Genomic DNA, 11,685 nt, shown 5'->3' with positions numbered 1-11,685 from the left:
AGCGGCTCATGAATATTAATTAGTTTGCGTGACGCTTGCCGAGGAAGCTGATTTGCTGAGACGACTTGAAATATGAATATTAATTAGTTTACGTGACCTTTATGAAGAAACGTCAACATTAACGAAATACCAATAATTAAAACATCATTGATGAATGTAAGTAACGTGTCCATATTTTGTAACGATGTTATAACATATACAAAAAAATACTTTATTAATTTGATATAGCCTCGTATTTATCATTACTGTTTTACCCAAATTGATTTTTATTTGTATATACAAAAACAATAATTGTCAAAATACCTTTGTGTACAGTGATTATACGAAATCTATTCATACTTGGACCTACATGAGGCAGTAGGTTAACTTAATGAACCTGACATTTTGTTGAACTATCCCTCATTAATAAAAAAAAAAAAAATCAGGAATCTCAATATTATCTCAATCCCCAACTCTAAAATGACAAAAAGCTAGTATTATTACATAATCACTATAAACAATCATTAATCAGCAGCCTTCAGGCATTCACAGCAAAACAAACTACACATTTACGGTCTCATAGACCTGCATGTACACACACAAACCTAGGCCTCAGGATTAAAATAGAGCCCTATCAGATTAACATGGCTGAAGACTTATACACTCACAAACGGCAACAGAAAGAAGGTTTCGGGTTACATCTCAACAACCCCATGCGGTCTAAATATAAAACTGGGGCTCCAGTGAGCGGATGCCAAGCAGTGGCTCTTACGAGCATGCACAAGTGACGGGTGTCTGTCATTGTAAATCAGGACAAGCTCACTTCAAAGTGAATGTGAGAAACTTCATCTCATTTCTGCCCCTGGTGGCCAGCATAGATGTCATCAATCTATAGTGGAAAATAGTGCATCAAGTTGGTTTGCTTCTCATCATCATTTTGACATTAAAGTGTGAATCAGGTTGTTTTGTTGTCATGACTGAGATTTTTTTAAATAAGGGAAAGCAAAAACAAATAGTTGGCATAGGAGGTGCTAGTGTTAGAAGGCCAAGTGTTAATAAAAAAGTCTTTCTAAAGCTGTTTCTAGAAAATGGCTAAGGATTAAGCTGCTCGGGTCAAGTAATTAGAGTTGAGTGTAGCATCACTGACACAGCAATGATATGGAAAGCCATATTTTTGAATGATAAAAATATGTAGATGGAATACAGAAGTGGTCCAAGTCCTGGGGCACTCCAGTAGATACATGTTGTGACCAGGTTGGACCCCCTTTTGCCTTCAGATCTGCCTTAATCCTTCGTCATAGATTCAACAAGGTACTAGAAATATTACTCAGATTCCACCACATCCCAAAGGTGCTCTATTGGATTGAGATGTGGTGACTGTGGAAGCCATGAGAGTACAGTCTGAGATGATTCGGGCTTTGACACGTTATTCTGCTGGAAGTATCCATCAGAAGATGAGTATACTGTGGTTATAATGGAATGCACATGGTCAACAACAGTATTCAGGTAGGCTGTGGTGTTGACACGATGCTCAACTTGTACTAATGGGCCCTAGAAATTATCCCCTACACTATTACACCACCACCAGCAGCCTAAACTGCTGATACAAGGCAGGATGGATCCATTGCATTCATATTGTTGACGCCAAATTCTGACTCTACCATCTGAATGTTGCAGCAGAAATCAAGACTCATCAGACCAGACAACGTTTTTCCAATGTTCTTATGTCTAATTTTGTTGAACCTGTGTCAATTGTAGCCTCAGTTTTCTGTTCTTAGCTGACAAAGAGTGGCACCCGCTGTGGTCTTCTGCTGCTGTAGCCCATCCACCACAAAGTTGGAAGTGTTGTGCGTTGAGAGATGCTCTTCTGCATACCTTAGTTGTGACGAGTGGTTATTTGATTTACTGTTGCCTTTATATCAGCTCCGACCAGTCATCCTCCTCTGACCTCTGGCATAAAAAAGGCATTTGTGCCCACAGAAATCAAAAATCCCAGTACCATTCAGGGCTCTTCTGTAAATATGATAGCAAAAATAAATGTATGGTTTAAAAACTATCACTTTACGCACACAATAGTGAAATGGCAGTTTTACGTAATCTCCATACTTCACTGTCTTTACTAAGTCCCATCATGCACTCAATCAATCAATCAATCATCTCAGTATTCACAACAGTAGAGACAAAAAGAAATAAACAACTCAAGACTGTTTGAATCTATTACAGTGTTTAGTGATCCATTTCAAAAGCAACAGATACACTGGCCCTTTAAAAGTTAGACAGCACCAATACAGTTCAGATCTGCTAGAGAGCGTGCACTCGAAGCCAGAACGGCCACTAGCCATTTGGCGAAGGCTGGTAACTTCCAAAATGTAAAACAATCCATTGAAAAGGCTGAGAAAACAGACACCCACTCTCACCCTTTTTTTCTACAGACAAAGATAACGGTGATCTAACACACTAGTTTCTGTTCAATGTAAGCACAGGTGACAGATGAACTAACTAACTTATGCAATAGATATGACGAAACAACATGGTTAGTTTTGAAATTAACCCATCAGGTCCTCTGATTCAAACTCGCTGGAAGACAATTGAAGAAGAGAAAAATAACACTGAAAACATACATGGAAAGGTTGCGCATGTGTGTGACCTTCACAAATTGACCTTTAGATTTGGCAGTTTCCATTTCGGCACTTCCACATGGTATGGTTTTAATTTTATTCCCTGATTGAGGAACTTAATGAAAAAGGCTCACAGTAGATACAATTTAATGGCTTTGTGAGATTTAGATACTAGGTTTTGGCTTTTTGTTTTACTTCCAAAGCAATAGCTTGTAACGCAGACCAAATGAGGATTGCCCATAAAAAAGGTATACAAAAGAGATTTAAATCATGGAAGAAATGGTTAGAAATAACCATTAATATAATAGCTCATGCCATAATAATGTTTTATAAAATAATACAATATTTTAGACTCATTAAAATTAGCCGTGGAAGAAACTTTTCAATTAAAAAAACCCAAAACTACTGAGGAAGTTCACCTGCTGTTCCTCATATATAAATCCCAACAGTCCATGTTGATTGAAAATCATTTTCAGAGCATGCTGGAGTGTCTTTTTCTCCAATCAGATGATGCATATAGAGAAAAAAATGCATAACAGAGCAGACATATGACGACACTTTGCCCTGTGACAACTGAAAAGGGTATAAACAAACGATCATGTCCTCTTCACAAAAGGACAAACTTTGTAGTGTTACCACCAGATCCCAAAATTAATCAGTAGTGGTTTAAGGCCTCATATTTTGCTTTAGGCTACAGCTATCACAGAAGTGAACATTTGGTACTAAACATTTACACAAATTTAAAAAAGGGGGCACATTTCAGAAGAGGGCTGTCACTCCTGCCAAAAATCAAAACGTATGAAAGACAGGACAAGATTGGGTTTCCTGTAACCAATCATCTTCACGCAGCGATGCCATAACAAGTGCTTTTATGGGAGCGCTCAGTGCAAAAGTACTACTTAGTGAGCGAACCTATGTTACGCAGCTTGCGAGAGAGCAGGAACGCAGGCGAATGAATAGTAAATCAATGATATTTGATAGTAGGGCTGTGCGATTAATCGAAATTAAATAGCGATTTGAGACATTGCGATTAGCTCACATAAGGCTGCTATATAAAACATATTGTTTAACTTTCCCCATTCAGAGCAATTGCGTGACTGCCGTCTTACTAGCCAAGTGAGTGACTGCACTTTCGTTCTGCCCAATCAGAATTGTGCAACCGAAATATGCGGAACTCCCATAATAAAAACAAACAAACAAACAGGAAAGTACAATATCAGAGCTGTTTGCTAATGTAAGTTATTATCTTTTCAGTTCCTTCTTTTAATTGACACTCGCTGCATTTTAGCAGTAAGAAGCTAAAATACATACTGTTAAGCTGAAGCTTGGCTATAAAATTAAATTGAAATCGCAATATCTAAAATCGCAATTAGACATTTTCCCCAAATCGCACAGCCCTATTTGATAGTAATCCATGTGTTTTCGTACAGTACAGCTAAGCAGGAATACCTTGTTTTGATGTATATTCACAATACATGATCACATAACGCTACACATTCGACCACATGAGTTTACACTATAATCGAATGTTTTCAACTACCTCTGCGACTGGTCAAAAGGGGACAAGCTGAAAACATTTCGGACCCTGTAACCACATTTATTTAGCGCTGTTCATTTGTGATCGGATTCATTTGTAAAGTGTCACGCAAAGTGGCTTCCAGGTCCAAGCGCTAAATCAAACTGTTTGGGGAGGCTCATCTAATGGCAATAATTAATGTTTACAAAGCGATGTAATACTTTCAAAAGTCACAATCGCAATACATATATACATGCCTAATATTCGACAGCCTGAAAATGATCAATTATTTATACGTTGTTAAAATATTGATGTCTGTGACGTACACCATGACATTCATAAAGGAGTATTTTCTCAATTCAAATGAGTAGCGGCTTGGACATGACTTAAGTGGATAGCGCATCTTAATATCAGTTGAAAACACCCTGAGGCAAATTAACCTTTTTATTCAAAAACACTCAAGGCTACGGCTGAACGAAAAAAAGCTGCAATTTCTCTGCTGGTTTTAGTAGAGACACTATGAATAATATGTAAATATGACCTGTTCTGACCCGATTAATTAGAAATCTCTGACCCATTCAAAAAAGCTAAATTGATTCCGTGCGTTTGTTCAATTAAATGTACGCCTTTTTTCTGTGGGACTTTTGACAAGTTACTTTTATATCAGCAGCTTAAATAGCCAATGAAAAGGATCGGATCAATAGCTACTAGTATTTGATGAGTTTAACATGGCCAAGTCAGTTAAAGCTTTCTTATTAAAAACTTCACATGAGAAAAGTTTACGAAGCAGAAGAGCCACCTTCTCCCAGATACACAAAAACGCCATCAGTATTACACCGGTTTAGTGAAAACGAGAAACCAATAAAAAAAGGGGGTAAAAAGACCAATTTACATGACATAAAATTATTATTACACAAGAGAAAAGGGTCTGGTGAAACTCCAGAAGACTTAAGGCATTTGCCAAAACGAGTAAAAGGCAGCTAGGAGTTCAGGCTTTTAAAATGCATGAACCTTTTCCTTCTGAGCTCAAACGCTCACAAGAAACATACAAAACTATTTGGTAACAAAAGTTTACTATATGTTATAAAACTGAAAAAGGTGAAAAAATGTACCTTAGCTAAAGCTTATAAAATTATATATCAATAAAAATAATAATAATAATAATAATATTCCTTGGTCCGTAAAAACTATATTACTATGATAACTTTTCTTCCAAGCCTGGTGAAACAGTGCATTAAGCCCTTTAGTAGAAAACAACAATCTCTCAAAGCCAAATCCATCCTGCGCATTCTTAGAAAAGGCTTCGTTTGACAAGAAAAAAAAGTGTTTCTTCTTTTTTTTTTTTTGATTGACTTTTTTCACTCGTGTAAGGCTAATGCATTGATCCTGTGGTATCTTGATCCACGGCACACATTACCACTTCCTCCGATGTGAGGAAACAGACTGAAAAAGAACCACAACAAAGAGAGACAGAGAGAGAGAAGAGACATCCATCTTCATTTGTTCGGTCCAGTTTTCGAGCGAAGTCTTGTCTCTCTTTTGCTTCACTCTCTCTGTGGCACCATTATCCGTTTTTGTCATCCGTATCCCATGTATCTATGCAGGAGAGTCTACGAGCTGACGAATCACCATCTCTCACTTAAACACGCAAACTACGATTCCCAGGTTAGGAGACGGACATGGCAGAGGAGGAAGATGTAGATACTCCTCCTGATGCGCCGTATCCTGCCTGGCTGTCGACGGCTGACTGCAGCAATAGGCTGGAGGCTGAGGAAGATGAAGATGGTGATGTGGAGGAGTTGCTGTTGGCCCGCAGTATGGCTCCTGCGGCGCTGCAGTGAGGCCGAGGTCCTGGCTCTGGCGTGTAGGTAAAAGTCAAAGCCGTGGAGTAGATGATGCCGTCGTTACGGACCAAAGTCACAGGAACCTGCACTGGCTGCCGAACCCAACGCCATCCCTCACGGAACGCAGAGATGTCAGGAACTACACAGAGCACACTTTCGCCACATCTGCAGGTAACGGGGACACAGATACAGACAATTTACGTATTGAATATTTTGCAATGATTTTGTTGATGACATACAAGTAGTCTCAAAGAAAAACAAATACAGGGTATTTTAGCTGAGCGATTTTGTTTTTTCGATTAAAACTGTGCTGTTTAAAAGGTTCTTTTTGGTTGGGACATCCTTCCCTCAGTAGACTGGATTTTAACAATAGGGTTACATGCACTCAGACAGCTCAAGTGCTTCCAGCGAACTGTCTTGGCATTACAAAACTGCTTAAGATCTGATTTCTTTTAAAATCAGTGATCTTCACTGCCTAATTGATATCCGATATGAAGTGGGTCTCAGACCAGACAAGAAGCACTGCATTAAATGACATTTTCCCCCACCATGTCTTTAAAATATGAACATTTATGTTACCCCAGTATTTTCAATTTAGTTTTTGATGGCACTAGCAGTTAAACGGTCTTTCATCTCATGCTTAAACAACTAAATGAATACTTAAGTCTATTTAACTGAATATATTTTTATTACATTACAACATCGATGCTTATAAAATTGAAAATAGTCACATTAACCCTTCACCGGAAGTTTATCGTTGGCTGAAAAACACAAGCTGTGCATAGAGCCAATTGCATTGATTTTAAGCTTCATAGCTGTAAGCAATGTGTCCGCATCTGATTATTTTATAGATGTAAGAATTGGTACGTCAGATTGATTGTTTAATAATTTTGAAATAAATTTGAACATTACATCCTGATGAACTAGTCTGAATTATTAAAAAAGAAAAAGCCGCTGTGGGCCCTCTTGTCTTCTATGATAAATTCATATAAATAATTACTCAAAATTTATTTTACACTGGCATTTCCATCAAGCACTTTTTTTATGCAAAATTCCAAAATGAGCATAAAAATAGGTGGATAGAAACAAACCCCAATCAAAGAAACAGATTTAAGTGTTACAGATCAACATAGATCAGTTACAGAGATTAAACTGGAATTCCTGATCACTTGTTTCAGCAGTTCAGAATCTATTTATTGTTGCTTAGTTTTAAAAGACATTAGCTTTATTAATAACCAATCACTTTGACCAATCAGACATTTAACAGTAGACATTTTACATTCCCAAACAGCTGCATTATTCACTACATGAAAGGTTACATTTGAAAAAAAAAATGCAGAAAAGCAGCACTTGAAGAGTGCAATGTTTTGCTCTAATTTTCTGCAGCTCTCTGGGATCAATACAGGGTGTTCAAGGGCACCACAGTCATGACTGCTTGGAACAAAGATCCGTTACCTGTACATAGTATCTGCCTCCACATCTCCAAACCAAACTCTGAGGTTGGGTGTAAAATTCTGTCCTGTCAGTTCAAGCATGGCAACATCTCCTCCTCCATTCAGCTAGAAATTTAGGACCCAATGTTACTTATGCATACAGTTAGATGTATTTCTTATCAAACATCACAACAATAACAATATGTGCTTGAAGCAACCATTAAGCCTTGAATATGACTTTGTGGATTACCTGTAAACTCTCGACAACAGGCACTGGTGTGACAGGTGAGGGTACAGGGCCCATCCCCTCATAGAAAGTGTACTCTGCTTTGTCTGTGCTGATGATTGTCCATGATGCACCATCGTTGATCATTTCTTTGTTCGTTTCTTTGGGACAGGGTGTGGCCTAAGTAGAAAAACATTTTAATTGTTTAATTTGTAAAGCCATAGAGCCTTACATGATTAACAAGAAGAGAATTTGTAGTAGTAGTCTTATTTTAAGCTAAATTCTACCACAGAAGTGATTCTTGTATGAACTGTAGTGCATTATGAACTGACCTGGAACTGAATTATCCTCTCCTGTGACAGGCAGAGGTACATCCTCTCTGTATCTTTAAGGTAGAAGGCACATTTATGTAGTTGGGACACAGGATCGTCGGCGTCCATTAGCGCTGTCTGCTTGTCCACTTTACGAATGATCTACAGAAGCACACAACATTTTACTTTTTAAAAATTGTACTCGGCAAGCATTTTACAAAGATTAATTCAGTGACACACAAATATACATTTCTTAATTGAATATGACACATTTCTCAACCCAACCCTTTTAATCATGAATGATCACAGTCATTCAGACTGATCACTGTTGAGGTGGATAATAGATTACCAGTCGGGGTAGAGCCATGCCCGTCACAGAGCACACCAGCTTCACCGTCTGACCATAATGGATGTAACCGTCTCTGACTGTAAACTCCTCTCCCTCTGACTCATCATCATCCACTGGAATTAAGAATTACACATCATAAATAATGAACAAGGAAACATGCAGACACAGAAAATGACAAGACATCTTGCCAAAATGTTTAGAAGTTAATCAAAGACCTTCTGCAAATATTTTTAAAGCTGAATGAAAGGAAAGCTTTGTAAATGAAACAGACTACTGAGAAAATATTAAGCAATAAATATAGATTTCAGTATTTCTACTAAAACATGTCATTTAATTTGTTTTAGGTTTTTCCAGTGAATATTGTCTCAGTGAATACTACAGTATTTAAATAAACTTTACAAAATGGCGTTTAAATAAAAACTGTTAAAAAATATTTAAAAGAAAAAACTTAATTTTTTATAAGCCTGTTTGTTTGATTGTATGAAGTTATGATTTAAATTACAACATAAATATTAACTTTTCATCTTTTTTTCCAAAAACACCCCCTAAAGAATTATTGTAATGGATTGCCTTTATAAATAAATGATACATAAGGTGTGAATTTATTCAAGCATAGTGTATGTTTATTCACTTAAAATCCTAGCATGTGTATTGTGACAACAGTGTTCGATATCACAATACTGATTTACTTTATGAATAAAGACATCCTTTCATTCCTTCCAATAGGGCTCAATGTCTTGGCACTGATATAGTAAAAAAATTAATTTCATTGTTTTTAAATGTCATTTTGTGTTGACTGACTCACACAGATGAATATAGAAGGCTCCCCACTGTTGTGAACTTGCATGGAAGTTTCCCCCTTCCACATGAAGGTACCGCGTACTGACAGTCTGAGACCGCAAGCGGTTAAAAAGAGCCACTTTTGTCCCAGAAGCTATGCACACTGTAAAAAAAAAAAGATTGCAGATGAGCAGAGCAAAATTAAAAATGAAGGATAGTTTCATTTATTAATGAGAATGCTTTTTTTACTTACGGTCTGCATTCTTCAGCGACTGTTTCTTTTTGGAAGGTTTTGAGATGACCTTGATTCGCTTGCTGAGGAAGACGCCGATATCTGCGCTATTACCGTAGAACATTTTCACCGACAGCATGAAGTGCTTCCGTTTGTCAGAATCGGAAATGTATAATGTTTTTGCTGTGCAAAAATTCTATAGAAGAAAAGCATAAGGATTATGATGAACATCATAACACATGACTATTTAAATTTATAAAGGTTTTTTTGCAGCAGTTAAACAAAAAGTACCTTGCCCTCCAAGTTGAGCTGCTGCATTTCTTGTTCACTGTTTCCAATGCCGATAAAGGCACAAGGTTGAGACTCTTGCTCCGAACAGCCTTCTCTCTCCATCTGCTCCTTCTTCTTCTTCCAACCACAACCCATCAGGTACACACAGGGTGGAGGACAGAAGAATCTAACAGACATTTATAACAGATTAAAGAACAGTTTGTGGAATGATTTCACATTGATCTTCTAACCTTTATTTGCATGAAGTGTGCAGAAACTTAAAATCAGCTGGAGTTGACCAAAATGTAACATTTAAGTCAACATTAAATAGTTTACAACGTAGCTGTGCATTATAATCTTCCTTACATACACCACAAGGCTAATTTAGTCTACATTTAAGTGGACATGCATGTTGTTAAAGAGTTTCAAAGTGTAATAGTAAGCCTCATAGAAAGATCTCTGTGCACAACTCATGCTGACTGATGCACACCTGAAGTACATGCGCACATGCAAATGTGATCCTGAATTTAGTTCCTTTTATACTGCGCTTGAACTTTCATTTACACACAGAATGATTTAAGAATATCTGTATACAAATTAATGCTCATATATGTGCATTATTTGTAAACAGTTTGGGAAAAACGCAAAGGAAACCATTGATATCAACTATGGTCTGATGAACAAATCTCTCAGGTTAAATGCACGGTCACTGCTTACATTTGTAAATAACAATTGTAAATGCTTATTAGTATCAGCAAACCACTCATTATCAGCCCACTCAAAACCGTTGTTAATACCAGGTGAAAACGGTCATTGTGCAACAACATTTCTCTTGAATTATGTGTTCTGATCAATTAATCAAAACAGGACCAGGAATGTGCATCACAATTAAAAGGCTCTGTTTTTATTTTATGTCATCAGTTAACGTTACCTTCATCACTCACCTTTTTTCATTGCCATACGATTTCTGTGCGACCTTTGCATGCAGTATGAGCACTGTCTGATCTCCTCTCTCCTTCAAGTAATTGCGCATCGCCTCTCTGCAAAACCACCCAATATGACAAAGTTGTTTAACCGCTATTTTTTAAATATATATTTGATAAATGTTTTGCATAGACATGAACATGAGTGCATTTACCTTGTTAAACGCTTTGGCTGAGGGAGCTCCCCAAACTTCCTACAAAACAAAACACAGCATAGTAAAGACACACAGTAAACATTGGGTTTGAAGTAGACACATAAACAACAATAATCATCAAAGCTGTCAGCCTAGTCATCTGCCTGCCTAAACATAATTTTTGGGTAGGATAAACAAGTTCAATCGTGCATTAGATTCTTCAATCTGCTGTCTATTTAGGACTAAGTAGAACAGACCAAATACATCTAAAACTTGAAAGAGACACAACAATTTAACATACAAGTGAATGAAACAAATATACACTTTTTCCAGATAAAAGTAGTTAAACTGAAAATTCTGAAATAAAACTTTGAGTCCTCCAGAAAGCTCCCAGACTGTTATGGACTGACTAGACAAGCTAACCTGGCTGGCTAGCAACTGCTAACCTGCTTTCTCTCTTTCCATCTCTCTAGTGCAACTCACTAGTTTAGTTCACTTCCTATTTATATATTTTTAGACTTTAAGTAAGGTTTAAAGTTTCAAAAGACGCCAATAATAAAGTCTAACTATGTTTACAGTTAAAGATCAGCTCTCAGCAGCATTCAATGATTAAGGAAAACTGCTGAAAATCTTTCAGCTAACTAAAAGCTAAGCGGCTAACTGAATAAAAGAGCCCATCGCTGAAAACCTGAAAAACCACACTGAAGTAGAGTGAAACTGGTCGCCAGCGCAGGGACAAGCGGACAGATGTGTAAATAAATAAATCAAATCTAGTTATCTTCACTAAACAGCCAAAACTTATTTTAGCTGTGACTTTTCCATGCCCCGTCCGTTGATAATTTCGCTGCTTACCCTGTCACAACAGGCGCCATCTTCACCAACTCTCTCTAATAACGCCGAGACTCGCGAGATTTGCCCAGACGAGGGGGAGGGGCGGTGTGACAAATAACGCCAGGAAAGGGGGGCACAGGCGTGAGAAAGTTCTGAAGTCACGCGAGAACTCGCAATCG

At 37.5% G+C, this 11,685-nt stretch overlaps 1 protein-coding gene across 2 annotated transcripts; it reads right to left on the bottom strand.

The window, feature by feature from the left end:
* Window positions 1–2,182: 2,182 nt before the first annotated feature.
* Window positions 2,183–11,574, bottom strand: rbpja (recombination signal binding protein for immunoglobulin kappa J region a). Of its 2 annotated transcripts, none has more exon segments than NM_198878.2 (11): window positions 2,183–6,122; window positions 7,413–7,516; window positions 7,641–7,796; window positions 7,949–8,089; window positions 8,277–8,389; window positions 9,082–9,219; window positions 9,310–9,484; window positions 9,580–9,745; window positions 10,503–10,598; window positions 10,697–10,735; window positions 11,528–11,574. In NM_198878.2, coding segments are annotated over 11 exon segments (1,491 nt in total). In that variant the 5' UTR covers window positions 11,548–11,574; the 3' UTR covers window positions 2,183–5,779.
* Between the last annotated feature and the right edge of the window lie 111 nt (window positions 11,575–11,685).

This window comes from Danio rerio, chromosome 1 (genome assembly GCF_049306965.1).
Source record: "Danio rerio strain Tuebingen ecotype United States chromosome 1, GRCz12tu, whole genome shotgun sequence".
Taxonomy (NCBI): Eukaryota; Metazoa; Chordata; class Actinopteri; order Cypriniformes; family Danionidae; genus Danio; species Danio rerio.
This window is presented reverse-complemented; position numbering and strand designations above follow the sequence as displayed.

What these genes read in the sequence shown, in the direction of transcription:
- rbpja (XM_073921049.1), bottom strand. Translation starts at nt 10,591, where the DNA reads ATGCGCAATTACTTGAAGGAGAGAGGAGATCAGACAGTGCTCATACTG. An exon ending in AGCTCAACTTGGAGGGCAAG is followed by an intron (nt 9,485 to 9,579) that starts GTACTTTTTGTT and finishes TTTCTTCTATAG; the next exon opens with AATTTTTGCACAGCAAAAAC. An exon ending in AGAGGATAATTCAGTTCCAG is followed by an intron (nt 7,797 to 7,948) that starts GTCAGTTCATAA and finishes TTTTCTACTTAG; the next exon opens with GCCACACCCTGTCCCAAAGA.